General features: G+C 40.1%; 1 protein-coding gene across 2 annotated transcripts in view; it reads left to right on the top strand.

Moving 5' to 3' along the window:
• HDAC7 (histone deacetylase 7) overlaps positions 1–15,996 on the top strand; it is a 1,116,899-nt gene extending 1,100,903 nt beyond the window's left edge. For both annotated transcript variants that reach the window (XM_044083872.1, XM_044083871.1), the window contains exon 25: positions 9,209–15,996. In XM_044083872.1, the coding sequence (XP_043939807.1) occupies positions 9,209–9,236 (28 nt within the window). In that variant the 3' untranslated portion in view covers positions 9,237–15,996. The remainder of the gene's footprint in view (positions 1–9,208) is intronic.
• The last annotated feature ends 1,009 nt before the right edge of the window (positions 15,997–17,005 follow it).

Here is a 17,005-nt window from a genome sequence, read left to right as displayed (position 1 = left end):
CAGCACATGTATTTTAATGGGTTCGTCTGTGCAGTGCTTTGTGCAGTTATGGAGATTCCGTTTCCATCACTGGAGTAAGTATGAACTTAGAAGGAGCACTTGGAGGATAGCAGAGTTAAAGAAGTTCTTGTGTAAGACCAAAGTAGTAGCATGGGATGATATAGAGAGAAAATGTTGGGGGAGATTTGGTGAAAATGTTTGAAGGTATTTCTACACAGGTGGAAGGGTAGTGGATCAAAAATGCATGTGTGAGAAAAGAGTGGGTTGCATAAAACATGGTGGAATGTGTAAATGCAGAGAAGATTAGCAGAATTTTGTTTTAGCAAAGAATATCAGATAGTAACCTGTCTGTAAACATTTGTTAATAACTTATCTAAAAGGCAAGGATACAGACATGCACCACAGATCTAACTGTGGCTTCTTATCAGAAATATAAGAACTTATAGTACAATGCCCACCATTTCATGAATTAAACTACAGTTCAAAATAAATAAGTAAATAATGTCAAAACTAAGTTATGCAGCTTGTAAACAGACGCCGCCATACCCCATAGTGTGGGTAGCTGTGCTCCCCCATCCATGCTACATATATCTGTTAACTTCAAGATTGCTGCTTTTAGAAGAGTGAATATGTTGAGATAGCCCAAGCTCAGAGCAATGCGTGTTCTTATTCACAGTTCCAGTTTGTCTACTTCTCTCCTCGTCTTTCCTTAGAATCCAATTTTTTCATTGCACATATTTAGCTCCTGCACTGAGATTATTCAAAGTGGATATAGAAGGTGCATTTCGTATTTTTTATCGCACTTTCTAGTTATTTTTCACACAAATCTTGAGTGATTTCAGCAGTTTGAGTGTAAAGCATTTTGCCATACTTTCAGCTCCAGTCTGAGTGGACACAGGGCCTGTACTCCAAACTGTACTGATGTAGCTGTCTCCATTGTTAGGAATACTACTGACTCTGTAGTTTGGAATTATTCTGTTAGTTCTTTTTGTAATTCTGCAAATTTGGGAATGCTTCATCATCATCATCCCTCGTTTTCAAGTTTTCTACATGGGGTCAGGGTGTTTCTTCAGCTGTCACCACCTCTCTCAGTGCCACCTGTCTTCTTCAACAGTCATTCCTCACAATCACAGGTCTTCTGTCATGCAATCCATCCATCTCTTTTCTTGATTTCCTTATTTTCACTTGTTATCCTCCTCTCTCTCCCAAATCTTCACCAAAGTGTCTTCTGCTTTCCTGTACATGTGCACAAAGCACCGTAATGTGTGCTGTTTGACCTCCTCTGCAGTTGGAGCTACTTTGGCTTCTCCCTTTGATGTCATTTCTTTTTTTTTTGTCCTATAGTGTGCATCCTAGCCCTCATTTCACACACACTTCTCATCCATTACTTCTAGCTACCACAGCTGCGCATCCTTCCCTGCCCAGGTTTCTGTGCCATACAGAGGTACAGTATTTTCTGCACCTTTTTTTTTTTCATCTTCTTTGGTGTTGTGCCAGACACTACCATTGATGCTGTGTGCCAGTTGTCTGCAGCCCCTTGATTCCAGCTTTGACCTCCTGTTTCACACTTCCCTTTCCCGCAGTCACCCTACCCAGATTCTTAAAGAGGTCAACGAGTTCCACTGTTTCTCCTGTATTTCACTTTTCTGTTTCTTCTCATTTCCTCCATAAGCTGCCATGATAACTGCATATGCTGTCCGTTTTAAATTCCATTCCCCAATCATTTGCTGTTGATCTTGTGTTGCAGTGCCCCTGTCAGAGCACTTGTTTTGTGCCTGGAAATGAGGCAGACAGTCCCCACTGTCTGCCTTCAAAGCATGTAAGACAGATTGGAGAAATTCATAGATGACTGGGTGGGTAGGGGCAGGAATGCACAGTCTCACCAAGACCAATGATTTTAGGTCTCAGCAGGACTAATGTTGTCAGTATGGCCTCTTACTCTGCCTCTCCTTCCATAATTATTATTTTTATTCCTATTTTTCTATACGTGCACTCTTTTTTTTTTTGGGGGGGGGGGGTTGTTGTCTTGTTCCTGCTTGTTGAGGAGTAATTACCTCTTGTACCACCACCAAGAGCTTTTTGTGCTGAAACATGTGAGAGGTTATGGGCCCAATGAAGAAGCGTCTTTTTTATTGAAAGGTATCCAATGCTCACTGTAGTTTTTTAGTCAGTGTAAATAGTGGTCCTTGGTGGAATTTGACTTGGTAGTGATATTTTTCAGGAGATGTAATGGACCTTGTGGAAAAATTTGCTAGTCCCTTGCAGTGTTAAGTGAAGTATAAACTGTGCATCTTCACACTTGCAGGCTAGGAAAGCCTTGATGTTTTCATGCCAGTGTTTAATCTTTTTTTTTTAAGTTGGAGAATAATGTGCTCATTCATTACTGCAGTTCCTCTCAGCAGAAGGAGGATCCCTTTTGGAACTTTAAAACCTGTAATTGGAAGTCTCAGAATTTCGCACACAAAAAAAACCCAAAAAACAAAGAAAATAAAAGAGAACAGCAGATGTTGACAGGTAATGGTCTCCTTTTTGCCCTCCCCTCACATCTCCAGTGCCTTCCACATCCCCAATACTTATGTATGTTAACTCTGTGGTTGACATACCTTGGAGAAAAGTCAACACTTCAAGACACGATGACCTCAGATTTCAATTTAGAAAACTGCAATCTCTCTGTTCTGGGACTTGCAGCTGAAAGTCTCAAAATTTAAAACTGTTTCCACAGCAATGATCTATTATTTATTATCAGTAGAAACATTTCCTTTTCCATTCTGATATTGGTTCATTTATTAGGTTCTCTTTGATCAGTGTCACTGTTGGCTTGCTCAGACTTAAAGGTGAAACAAATGAATGCAGTTTCCATATAAAAACAAATGATGCCGTTAGGAGGCCAACGATAACATTGTATTAATCAGTGATTCAGATCTGCATTTATATTTCATTCTTTGTCATTCTGGTCTCCACAGTAGAAATAGGTAAACATTGTATGATATCTGTGTATTCAGTCCCATGGAAGGAGCACTCCCGTTCCGTTCTCTTTTCCTTTTCAAGGATAGAAAGGCAGATATCTACCTATTTTTGCCCAACACTCAAGACCAAATAGTATTATTTTCCTTCCTTCTTTCCTTGGTTTGTCCTGCCTTCTTTTTCTCCCGGACTATGTGCTTGTCTGCTTTGAGGTAAGACAGTACATCAATACACCTTGCTATGTCAGACTGCTGTGTACTGCAGCAGGGCTTTGCTGATTCTTGTATGATGTCCGTAATATTCAGGTGTCCTTAACCTCCTAATTATTCAGTGTGAAATATGCTCTAACCCCCCCCCACCCCATCCCCCCCCCCCCCACCCCATACACACACACACACACACACAAACACTGGAAGATTGCCCATGGGAGGCTTAGTCCTTCCATGTTTCACCCAGCAACTCAAATGTGTCCCAGGCATGGGTTGCGAGTCTTACAGGTGGACCACTGAATCACCAAACACTGACAGGTGAGTTCATTTCATTTGTCAGTGTATATTTCTTCTATATTTGCAATATAAAGACCAAGTCAAAGAGTTGCCAGTCATGGTGGTAGCAGGTAAGGGACCAAACCTGCTAGGCCGGGTGTGGTTAAAGGAGCTGGACATGGACTGCCTACAGCTCCATAAGGTAGAACAGCCGGGCCTGACCTTGCAAGAGGTGTTAGAGAATAATGAAGAAGTATTTAAAGAGGAACTGGGGACCTGAGGTCCACCAGCAAAGATACACGTGAAAGAAAACGTAACGCCAAGATTTTACAAACCCGTCCTGTACCATATGCGATGAAGAAGAAAGTTGAGTTTGAGTTAGAGAGACTCACTAAGCAAGGTATAATTGAACCAGTAAAGTTTGCGGAATGGGCTGCACCAATTGTTCCAGTATTAAAGCCAGATGGTACTGTACGCATATGTGGTGACTACAAGTTAACAGTGAACCAAGTCTCAAAGCTGGAGCAGTATCCCTTGCCAAAGGTGGAGGATGTGTTTGAAAAGCTGTCGGGAGGTGAAAGGTTTAGTAAACTGGACCTCAGTCAGGCATATCAACAAGTAGTGCTGGAAGAAGGGTCAAAGGCGTATGTTACCCTGAACACACACAAAGGTTTGTTCCAAGTCAATCGTTTACCTTTTGGGGTTTCCTCGAGTCCAGCTATTTTTCAGAGAATAATGGAGGGACTAGTGGCAGGAATTCCAAAGGTGGCTGTGTATTTAGACGATATCCTGTTGACGGGAAGGAACATTCGAGAGCATCTGGAGACGCTGAATGAGGTGCTGAGTCGACTGCGAGAGGCAGGTCTACGGGTGAAACGGAGTAAATGTGCTTTCATGGCAAAGGAAGCAGAATTCCTGGGCTACAAGGTGGATGAATCAGGCCTACACCCCCTGCCAAATAAAGTGGAAGCCATTCAACAGGCACCAGCACCCACAAATGTTACAGAACTGAAAGCCTATTTAGGCTTACTCAACTATTATAACAGGTTCCTGCCAAATCTGTCAACCCTGTTAGCTCCTTTGCATAAGCTATTAAGGAAGGAGGCTCAGTGGTCGTGGCAAGAGGAACAGGACAGAGCGTTTGAACAGTCAAAGGAACTAATGCAGTCTTCAGAGGTTTTGGTGCACTACGATAGTCACAAGGACTTAATTTTGTCATGTGATGCCTCACCTTATGGGTTAGGGGCTGTGTTGGCACACCGGATGCCAGATGGACAAGAGAGACCCATTGGGTTCATGTCACGGACTTTGACACCAGCGGAGTCAAACTATTCCCAGATAGATAAAGAGGGTTTAGCTGTGATGTTTGGAATCAAGCGATTTCACAAATACCTCTATGGGAGGAAGTTTACCATTTGCACTGATCATAAGCCTTTGTTGTCATTATTCAACGAGATGAAGGCAGTGCCGCAGATGGTTTCTCCCCGCATTCAGAGATGGGCTGTAACATTGAGAGCTTACGAATACGAGATTGTTTATAAGCCTGGAAAACACCATGGTAATGCAGATGCACTAAGTAGGTTGCCGATGCCAGGGCATCTTCAAGAACAGGAAGCGGAGGACCGAGTTTTGATGATGGAGGACATCACATTGGTGTCTGCCAGGGAACTGAGTGTCTGGACACGTAAAGACCCGGTGCTTGCTAGAGTGTTTCAGTGGGTCCAGCAAGGCTGGCCAGTCCAACAAACGGATCCAGTTTTTCGACCTTATGAGGTGAGGAAAACAGAGCTGAGTGTGCAAGATGGATGCGTATTGTGGGGGGCACGAGTAATAATTCCGTCCCCAGGAAGACGGGCACTTTTACAGCAGTTGCACCAAGGTCATGTGGGCATTACCCGAATGAAGGCCTTAGCCCGAAGTTATTTTTGGTGGCCCAAGTTGGACCAAGAGATCGAAGTCGTTGTGAATGAGTGCAAAACATGTCAACAACATCGCAACTTGCCGGTGGCGGCGCCACTACATCCATGGGAGTGGCCGTGTAGACCTTGGCAGAGACTTCATATAGATTATGCAGGACCTTTCATGGGGGCCATGTTTTTGATAATCATGGATGCTCATTCGAAATGGATGGATGCTTATCAAGTCAAGACACCCACTTCTCTCGTTACCATTGAATGTTTGAGGAGGAGTTTCAGTAGCCAAGGACTACCAGAGACTATTGTATCCGATAATGCTTCATGTTTCACGAGTGAAGAGTTCAAGGGTTTTCTGAGAAAAAATGGCATCGTACACATCACATCAGCACCCTACCATGCAGCTACAAATGGTTGTGCTGAAAGAGCTGTGCAGACTTTTAAAGCAATGATGAAAAAGTCTGGAGAAGGAAGTATGGCAGCAAAAGTGTCAAGGGTGTTATTCAATTATCGTATTACACCACAATCTACCACGGGTTTGTCACCTGCCGAGATGTTGCAAGGACGAAGATTGAGATCCACGTTGGATCTAGTGTATCCAAATGTCCGAGCTAAGGTGGAGGGGACCCAGTGGAGGCAAAAAGAATGTCATGATAGACGACGGAGAGAGAGAAGTTTTCTGGAGGGAGATGCAGTGATGACGCGAAATTTCAGTTATGGACCTAAGTGGATTCCAGGGTTCATTGTTAAGAGCACAGGACCATTGTCGTACCAGGTGAGATTGAATGGAGATTTCGTAGTGAGGAGACATGTAGACCAAATTCTACAGAGCGAACAGAAGAAGGATGCCATGGAACTGCTAGCCTCAGAACTACCGTTAAGTTCGGAACCAGGGCTCGCAGTGGCAGGAGGATCGCAAATCGAGGGAGACCGCCAGAACGTGGAAGGAGAGGTTTCTGAGGATCCAACTGTTCCAGGGAAGGACACACCGATACCTGAAGTGGTAAAAGTGACACCAGAGTCACCTAAGGTGGTACCACTGCGCCGTTCTAAGCGTGTGCTGGTTAAACCTAGTTACTTGAAGGACTATCAATGTTAACAAAAGTGCATGTATAGATTACCAGCCTTAAAAAAATAGTAGATGGTATGGTAACCAGTCAATAACTAGCCTGTTATTTACAAGTAAATGATTAAATGCATTGTGGAACTTGTTCCCTAGTTTTGCTTATGTAAGACAGTATGTCTTAGCTTAAAAGGGGAGGAATGTAGTATTCGGGCTGGTAATGTGGTTGTTGTACTGTAGGGGCGCTGTGGGGAATTCAGCATGTACTGTTGGTTCTATATTCTCTGGTAACCTGTTGGTTCTGTGTAGTAGATGACTTGCAGAAGTTGTGAGATGAAGCATGGGTGCGCACCTGGAGGCTCTTAATAAAGAAAGGCCTTACAACTCCATAAACCGTGTGGTCTCCTTCCTTACCACGATATAACAGTAATGGACCTTGTGGAAAAATTTGCTAGTCCCTTGCAGTGTTAAGTGAAGTATAAACTGTGCATCTTCACACTTGCAGGCTAGGAAAGCCTTGATGTTTTCATGCCAGTGTTTAATCTTTTTTTTTTAAGTTGGAGAATAATGTGCTCATTCATTACTGCAGTTCCTCTCAGCAGAAGGAGGATCCCTTTTGGAACTTTAAAACCTGTAATTGGAAGTCTCAGAATTTCGCACACAAAAAAACCCAAAAAAACAAAGAAAATAAAAGAGAACAGCAGATGTTGACAGGTAATGGTCTCCTTTTTGCCCTCCCCTCACATCTCCAGTGCCTTCCACATCCCCAATACTTATGTATGTTAACTCTGTGGTTGACATACCTTGGAGAAAAGTCAACACTTCAAGACACGATGACCTCAGATTTCAATTTAGAAAAATGCAATCTCTCTGTTCTGGGACTTGCAGCTGAAAGTCTCAAAATTTAAAACTGTTTCCACAGCAATGATCTATTATTTATTATCAGTAGAAACATTTCCTTTTCCATTCTGATATTGGTTCATTTATTAGGTTCTCTTTGATCAGTGTCACTGTTGGCTTGTTCAGACTTAAAGGTGAAACAAATGAATGCAGTTTCCATATAAAAACATATGATGCCGTTAGGAGGCCAACGATAACATTGTATTAATCAGTGATTCAGATCTGCATTTATATTTCATTCTTTGTCATTCTGGTCTCCACAGTAGAAATAGGTAAACATTGTATGATATCTGTGTATTCAGTCCCATGGAAGGAGCACTCCCGTTCCGTTCTCTTTTCCTTTTCAAGGATAGAAAGGCAGATATCTACCTATTTTTGCCCAACACTCAAGACCAAATAGTATTATTTTCCTTCCTTCTTTCCTTGGTTTGTCCTGCCTTCTTTTTCTCCCGGACTATGTGCTTGTCTGCTTTGAGGTAAGACAGTACATCAATACACCTTGCTACGTCAGACTGCTGTGTACTGCAGCAGGGCTTTGCTGATTCTTGTATGATGTCCGTAATATTCAGGTGTCCTTAACCTCCTAATTATTCAGTGTGAAATATGCTCTAACCCCCCCCCCCACCCCATACACACACACACAAACACTGGAAGATTGCCCATGGGAGGCTTAGTCCTTCCATGTTTCACCCAGCAACTCAAATATGTCCCAGGCATGGGTTGCGAGTCTTACAGGTGGACCACTGAATCACCAAACACTGACAGGTGAGTTCATTTCATTTGTCAGTGTATATTTCTTCTATATTTGCAATGCCAGTTATTTACCATATGAGGTTCTCTGCAGGAAAAGAGGCTCTGTACATTTATTTCTTCAACACTTTCTGGTGCTTTCTTTATTTCTGGGTTAAAGTGTATAATTTATACCATTATGCTTACTCCCATGATATTTAAATGTGCTTTCCTATGCATTAATCTAAAAACAAGTAACTGCTAGCATTTGTGTGAAGTAGAAAGTAAACATGTCGTGTTTGATGAATCCATGTTTAGTAATGCATAGAGTAATGCATAGAAGTGTGACTGTCTGCTGACAATGCAGTTAGTTGAATTGTGCACAGTATGTAGATTACTCTGGGTTGTGACTGTAGAGTATTTAAACATATTTAAGCAAGGGGGTGTGAGGAGTGGTGGGACCTATGTACATTTTTTTTTGTATGTGTGAACTTTAGTAACTGCAGGCAACAGCACATTGTTACATCTGTCTTTGTTATGCAATTTATGGAAGACTTACTTTACCAATCACAAAAAACACTGTTCAGTTTCCTTTTGCAGATGGATTTAATTTGCTGTACCATGTGATCAATGAGAGATTTTTGTGATTAGTAATGATTGACTGTTTGAGTGTAGGTGTTCATCAAGAAATGAGCATGTGATTCTATCCATCTATCTACCTGTCTATCAATCTGTCAGTCAATCTTTGTTTCTATTTATCTTTCTGTTTATCTATCAGGCTATCAACCGGTATCTCTGTCAGTCTATGAATCTATCTGTATATCTGTCTATTGCTCTATCTTTCTATTTGTCTTTCTGTTTATCTTTTTGTTAATCTTTCTATTTATTTATCTATGTAGCTTCCTGTTTGCCTGTCTGTTTGCCTATCTTTCTGTTTATCTATCAAGCTCTTTGTCTATCTGTCTGTCTAATTGTCTATCAAACTATGTATATATCTGTTTATCTTTCTGTCTATCTTCCTATCTATCTGTATTTGTCCCAGCAGCTTTTAAGCTGGCATTTACAGTTTTTTCACATTACAACACAAGCTAGCATTTTTGTTACAAATAAAATATTCTTTTGCTAAATACTCCATTTTGTTTTTTGCATTCTAGGTCTCAGGAGGAGCCAATGGAAGAGTAGCAACTCAGCAGCCCTGTGATGAGATGGCCTGCACAAGGAAGAATATACTTCATTTATATTCTCTGATATTTCTTGTATCACCCAAAAATAACAGCGCTCACCTGTTAACGGGCAGCTCACATTTTAATCAGATGGTGCATGCTAGAACTCAGGAGGACCAAAATAAAGATGTTACAATTCTTATACTCACACAAATACTTGGTCTTAAAAAAATGTATGTATTTTGCTGTTTATTCTTGGAAAAGATTTTGATACTCTGGAACCAGAATTTTCTGTCCATCAAAAGTAGACTGAAGTATTGTTCTATTCTACCAGCATACTCTGCACTCCAAAGTTTCCCCAGACCCTGCCTCTCACTGAGGGTGGTAACTTTGACATAAAATGAATGGATGTCGAACAGGAACGTCAAAAATCGGGAGTCGTATCACAAAGAAAGGCTTTATAGCTGTTTTTGACACAAATGGCTGAATTCATGTGCCTTAAAGCAATATTCGTAACTGGCCACCGAGCTAAGCAGAAGGCTAATGCTTTTTTTTAACACACACAAATTTGCAGTTATCTTGTTTCTGAGTGAGAACAATTAAGCATGGTCAAAGAGAGGGGACAAAGACCACATGAATATTTTGTTTTTATTGTAAGCGACTATGAGGCATATGACACTGCTTTGAAGTTACTCTGCATCTCTGAAGGTCTACCATGCTGGAAAGAACCTCGAAGTTTTAGATTTGGCTTTCACAGTAGAACCCAGTCCTGAATCAATTTTGTCAGAATGCATGGTTGAAATGTCTGCATAGCATAGACAAACAGAGTTCATCTTGTCATTTAAAAGGGGAAGAAATGTTATTTGAACAGGTAAAGCTACTGTGAAGGACAGAGGGCTCAAATTATGCTTGTTGCTCACCAGACTAGAAGTTCATGAAATACACTCCCAAAAATGACATCACAGGATCTATTGAATCCTTAGGGAACTGAATGTCTGTCCTTCATTGTTGTTAGCTGATCTGTTACTTTGCACTATACATGCATTCCAGGACAATGTGAACAAAGAACACCTTTTTTAAAGAACATGGATACAAGTCTTTCTTCAGTGGGTCTTTCGAAGTAGCCACTAACATTTTCCCCACTTGAAGATTTCTTGCCCAGAAACTTTTGTGGTGTTATTTTTTTATTTGCTGTTGTTTATTGAAGTCACTTAATTTGATGAACATTGTTTTGCATTTATTTTCTCTTTCATGTTGAAGGAGAAGTCTAGTGAAATGCAGAGCAGATTTGAATCACGGTATTTCTGATTCTGAATGTAATATACATTTTTTGTGTGGAAGGACATTTCGCAGGCTGGCGCTGTTTCTGTCCATTTTGGAAGTCCATTCCAGACAGTAACTACCAGTTTTGTTTTTTTAATGCACTTGGACATTTGTATTATTTTTTCCAGTGTGCTATTGCCTCTTGGCTGTGATCATTTTTGTTTTATGATGTGAACTTAACCTTTCTTGTGCAAAGTTCGAGGGCTATTTTTTGGGAAATCAGGGCTTGAAAAATATGTTGTATATAAACTATGACCAGGAGCAATAGTGAAATGATTTTGAAGGAGATTCTGTGTACATGCAAATCCCATAATCTTCATTCTTTTATACTAGGCATGACGTTCTTCTGGCCTTCTTTTCAATTATAAATTTATATTTTGCAAATAAGTGGGACTGGGAAAAGACTCTGCTAATCATTCTAAGACGAACAATGATTCACATTATCTCTTTGTATAGGCTAATATTTTTCATGCTACTGACCTCTTTCAAAAGCCTTAATATAGTTCAGACTGGAAAAAAAAGTATAATGGGAAAAATAATCTGTCATGGAACTCTGATCTGAATATCTACCAAAGGAAGTTGACTGTTAGTACATGTAAGATTTGGGAGGGGGGGGTTACAATTTGTCCACTTAATAGATTTTCATTGACGTATCTAGTTTATCTGTCTTCTGTTGTCATTTGGCAAACTTTCCTTTTGCATTGTCTTAAAATGAAACTATACATTGGAAAACACATTCCAGTAATTGCCCTGTGGTCAACATTTGTACATTAGAACAGCCTTCAAAGACCCAAAATGTTGCATTGTCTTCAGCTATATGAGTGACAGGGGAATTGTTAGTGATTTGCTGCACTCTTATGAGAAGCTAGATAAACGTGACCAAATTTGGATACGTTATGACTGACCAAAAAGATATCAGAAAGTATAGTTGCAAATCTACCCCAGATGATATATAGCATTTTTAATTAAGAATGTCTTCAGGGAAAGAAAACCTTGACATTCAGCATGCAAATAGAATGATCTCGCTAAGGCCTTAAGTGCCTACTGCACAGAGAACCGTCATAGCACTGCTGAGACACTCCATGTTTTAAGATCCACAGACTGATCATGCGAAATGATATGTTTCCTTCTAGGTGTATATAGGAGTATGTCATTTTGTCTAAAGGAGGCTTGTATAAATATGTGTATGTATGTATGTATGTATATATATATAAAATATCTATGTGTGTTTTGTTTATTTCAACATTTAATTGTCTTTTCAAATATGTTGACAGTGCTGGGAGGTCATTTATAAGTCTGCATGGTACTTTTCTGTACTGGATGCTATAAGAACTACATTTTCCATAGTCTGTTCAGACAAGAAGTGAACTTGTTTTGTTTCTCGTATCAATTTGCACTTGTTCTGGAAGACAAATGTCTTTTTTTTGTCATGCAGATGAAGCCTGGATTGTCAAGTAACAGATCACTTTTAGTAAGAAGTCATTGCTTCTCTCGCACAGCAAGGTCTTCAGTCTGATTATGACAGTTTGCTAGGTTGGGGGGGTGGTCAGGTGTCAGAGGCTGTCGACATTTTACTGGGAAGGAGTTAATACGTTCATACCATGTATGAAGGATTTGTACTTCCTCATTACTATTCAAGTACTAGACTTTCCTGGTTCTTTCTTAGGTGCTGAGTAAGGATACCTTCTTGTACTGCATTAAATGTCATGTAATTAGCCCACAATGCAAGTGCTATGCACTAAGTCCTAGAAGTTGATACATTGCCTTTTGAGTAATAATCTATGCAGTTGAAGCCTTACTGGTTTGGGACTTAACCCTACAATTGGTGCTTTTTCTTTTTGGCATGTCACCATGCACTTATCCTGTTGGTCCTGTATGTACACTAGACATTGTAATGGTTTCAGCATGTGCTGTGCAGGTGATGCATTAGCTGCTGCTTTGTATTTTTCCCTGCATGTGATACAGTACCTTCCTTCTGTGCACCTGACTTTGCACTTAAGATATTACCTTTTGTACATGCACTAGGCTCTGCATGTCATATATTACCTGCTGTGCACCTGACTTTGCACTTAAGATATTGCCTTTTGTGCATGCACTAGGCTCTGCATGGCATATATTACCTGCTGTGCATTTGGCTTTGCATTAGATGTGTTGCCTTCTGCACACTGCGCCTGTCTAGTTGCATGTCATAAACCATGCACAAAGTCTGGCTTAATGGTGCAGCACCTCTTTGCACTAGAGCTTGCAGATCATGTGTAATTTACTGTGGATCTGGCAACCATGCTGATGGGGAAATTACCGAGCATCATCCTGCAAGTTATGCATGAGGCTGCTCTACTGGTTGTACACCAGTTGCTGAGCAAATTGCTCTGCAGATGATCTATTAGGCTGTACTACTGATGAAACATTTGCTGAGTACATTGCCTTGCGGGTGATGCATTATACTGCATGGATGCCTACCCAGTTGCAGAACACATTGGCTTGGAGTGACAATTATGCACCACTGCTGATTAGCTAATTGCTGTACAACTGTGAACTGGTACATTCTTTGAAATTTCACTACAGTGTGCCCAGGTAAATATCACCTATTGTTCAACAAGTCTATGCATTAACTGCATTGAACTAGGCCCGTTGTTCATATATGTCTGGGATGTGGTACTGACAGGCAAATCGGAGGGCATAACATTCCATCCTAGGTAAGACTTTACAACATCCATAATATGTAGTTTCTGCTTCAAACAGCTCGCTGTTTGGTCTTAAAAAATATTGATTTAGTTTTCCTAGCTAAAGTCTATGCCTGTTGACCAATTTATAACCCATGGAAAAGTAATACATAGGTGCTTCATGGAACAGTGCCAAGGCAAGACAGATATTTAAGTAGTGAAGATATAAAGATGCAGCAAATTAGTGGAAGAGTGAGATTGTCCTTTTTAACAGAAAATTTGACAAAGTGCAGTGTGGAGTGGAGAAGTATTGCAGAAGCATAAATGATGTCCCAGCAACAGTACTTTCAAAACAGACTATCCTTTTACTGTTCTGAAGTCTTAATCTTGTTTACTGAAATGGAAGAAGACATGTTTTGTAGTAACTGTTAGATGGTGTGTGTTTTTGCAAGGCATACCCCCTAGAGTAAATGAACAGCATGGGGTGTACAGACATATTTTTACTGAACTGCGATGGAGAGTTAAGCAGTCTGAGAGAGGGAACAAATGCTATGAAATGGTAAAAAAGAATGCTGTAAACTGATTGGTCAAGAACAGACTGTAGCTGGACTTTCTTTTCAATGTTACCTTAGTTTAAATTAAGTTACAGGACTTTTAATAAAAATGGCTGTTTCAGAATTGCAGTGTAGGGGTTGCAGTATTGTGTGATAACTGTACTTGGATGCCTGAAACCCTTGGTTGTGTCTCCTGTTCTTTGCTCATGGCAGGCTATCAGCCACCTGTAACATGCCCCATTATTCCATATTGCTTGGTAGCATACTAGAATTTATAAAATAGGAAGTATTTAATTTTATATTCAGTGATATAAATTTTGCAAGTACATGGGCCTATTTCTGTACTGCTGTGGGCTCAGCCTTTTCATTTGCTTCAATTCACGGCATGTCTGGATCAGTTATGGTACCTTGGTAAAAGTAAACAGGAGACCGTGACCAGTTGCTGTCAGTATGTTGTGCAGGATCTTTTGGATCTGGTGAAGCACTGGGCTTTTTCTGTGGTACAGTTAATCATTGATGATGTTTCTACATTCTGTGTGGTACTGCCGTTTAGACAATGCTACGACCAAGTAACTGCCTGAATAAAAGCACTGTGTCCATACTTTACTGTCAGAATTTACATTTTTACAACTAAGTGAAATATACTTTTAACAATTAGGCCACTCTTGGTGGAAATGCACTGCCATTGTACAAATCTGGCCTTAAAAATGGGAAGCCATGTAATAGATAACATAGTTGTACAACATAAATTTATGCATTTGACACTCATCACTGTTTTTCTCCAGCACTCAAACGATTGCCTGCAGTCACTGTGCCATGACACAGCTTGTGTTTTGTCTGTTTTTCTCCTCTCTTTTACAGATTCCTTGTACGTCTGTAGTAGTTTTTGCTTTTCCTTTGGCTTTTAGCCCATCTACTAGCTGCATCGGTACTATTTCCTTTGGTTTAAGGTGCAGAAAAATTAGAGTAGGTATGTTATACCAACATCAAGCTCTACAGCACTTAAATCACTTCAGATGCCGCAGTACCCATAGTGAATTGTATAGCATCAGGTTGCAAGTCTTGTACCAGTATTTTCCAGTTTATATTTTAGAAGAGTTGTTACTGCACTTTTGTCATTTTATGTAGAAGAGATGCATGCACTCGAAGAATTGAATACTTCTAAAATATTACTTTGCTGTGTGTGCTTTGAGGCTTCCTTCAGATTGTCCTCCCTTGGCATTTCAGAGGAACAATATTACATCTTAAGAGTCTACAGTGATAGCTGTTAGCATAGTCAGAGGCCTATAACCTTGTTCTGAGAGTGAAATGTCTTGAAACAATAGTAAAGAGTGCAGGGCTAGGGTGGAACATTGGATCCTTCAGTTTGTCACTTCTGGAAATCAGAATGAAAGTAGGTATCCAAGGGATGTGCCACTATTACTAGATGGTTTCTTCTTAGTTAAGCAACAGTGGACAGCTGATGGTATATGCCTTTCAACTCTGTCCAAGCCTACAAAACAATTCGTGTAGATTCATTAACTAGGAAATATTGAGTGCTGTGTTACGAAACATGTAAGTACATATAGTGCCTGTTCCTTGCCCATAACTCTTGTAGCAGTGGAAGTAAAAGAAGCAAAGTCCAGCAGTTTCAAATCTGTGAGATCAGATGGTGCTTCCCTCTTCAGTTCATTCCAGTCTACGTCTCTGCTCTGATGTTGTATTTACAAACTGTTCTCCTGCAAGTGCTCACATGTCATTCCGGGCCTTTCCATTTCCATTGTTTGGTCAAAAAATGTCTGTATTGTGTTTGTTTCATGGCCAGTGCTGGTCTTCCATCCAGGATAACAGTACTTTTGTTTTATAAGTAAAGTTTGCATTACAAGTTTTGTAAAAGGTATGTGTAGGGCCTTTAATTTTTCAACTAAGCAGCCCATACCTTTCTGCCCTATTAAAAGAGTTAAGTGTTTTACACGTTTTTTCTTGTTGGGGTTTTTAAAATGGTGTAACAAAGATTTTTTGTATAAAATGCATTTTCTACCATTTTAATAGCTCTTCGCACCTTGTTCCGTGAAGGGAGGTGGGTGTCTAGGAGCAGTATTTGAAGTGGAAATCCTTTGTGTTACCTGAAACAGATGACTTAAGTCTTATTTTTTCATGATGACTGCACTGGATATAGCATTGTGGATTTAAGGAAATAAAAGGAAAATGTACTATTTTTTCATATACACTTGTAATAAAATTTTCATTGGAAACACAAGTCTGTTGAAGTGGCATTTCATTTTAGTTGTTAAGATGCCTTAGCAGATGGATCTTGTTTGCTTTGAACTGCCCATGTGAAATCACTTCTCACAAACCATAAAATGGTTTCTGACAGATTTACCCAAATCTGGCCCAAGATATTGGTCTCTGTAAGCAATAACAGCTTGATATCAACACTTGGCTTTGCTAACTGTCAGAAGATGGTACATTAAAGTGAAAGGTTGTGGGGGTGGGGTTCTTGAAAAGAGGTAGAGAAAAAAATTTAAAATATGCCAGTTCTTAAAATGCCTAACTCGGAGTAGGATTGGTTCGTTAACTGAAAGAAATATCAGGTTATCAAAATGTATTCTGCTGTCAACAAATGTTTAACTTTCTTTGAAGATGGAAAAACTGTGATTCAGCAGACAAGTTTCTGGTTGTGTGAGGGAATCAGTATAATTAGTTTGTTTTCTTTTTTGATGGACTGAGTGCCTGATACATTGTGTTTCCTAATGTCATTTTGTAGATTTCATCATTCTTAAAACAGCCACATCCTGTCCCAATGTATAGATTCATAGTTAATAGAAGTGTAACAGACTTAACAGGATCAGTCAGCAGTCCTGTGTGTGTGCAGTGATTCACTCCATTTGTCATAGTGCAATTCTGTAACTGAAAGATAATGTCATGCTGTAACTCCTTGAACTGCAGTTTAATAGTTGATCAGCACAGCATTTCATTGGAAACTATCCCACCCAACCTGCTGGCATTGCAACTGAATCAGCAAAGTGCTGTCTGATGGACGAACACTTGTCCACCACAACCAGCCTATACTCAGAATACCTCTGAAGGGTTTTTTTTGGCATAAGAAGTCTGTGTTGTAGATGAAACTTTACAAAACAGAAAAATTAGTTGTAGTTTTATAGAGAACTTGTACTGTATGGGAAATTACAGGTATGCATAGCAACCCACTGGCAAATGGACTAGATTAAATGCATAAACACTGCCTCTGCTGGGTGATTTGCCTAAAT

The sequence above is a fragment of the Protopterus annectens genome, chromosome 9.part0, assembly GCF_019279795.1.
Source record: "Protopterus annectens isolate FY-2018-M chromosome 9.part0, PAN1.0, whole genome shotgun sequence".
NCBI classification, from domain to species: domain Eukaryota; kingdom Metazoa; phylum Chordata; order Ceratodontiformes; family Protopteridae; genus Protopterus; species Protopterus annectens.
Note: the sequence above shows the minus strand (reverse complement) of the source record. Positions and strands in the feature narration are given on the sequence as shown.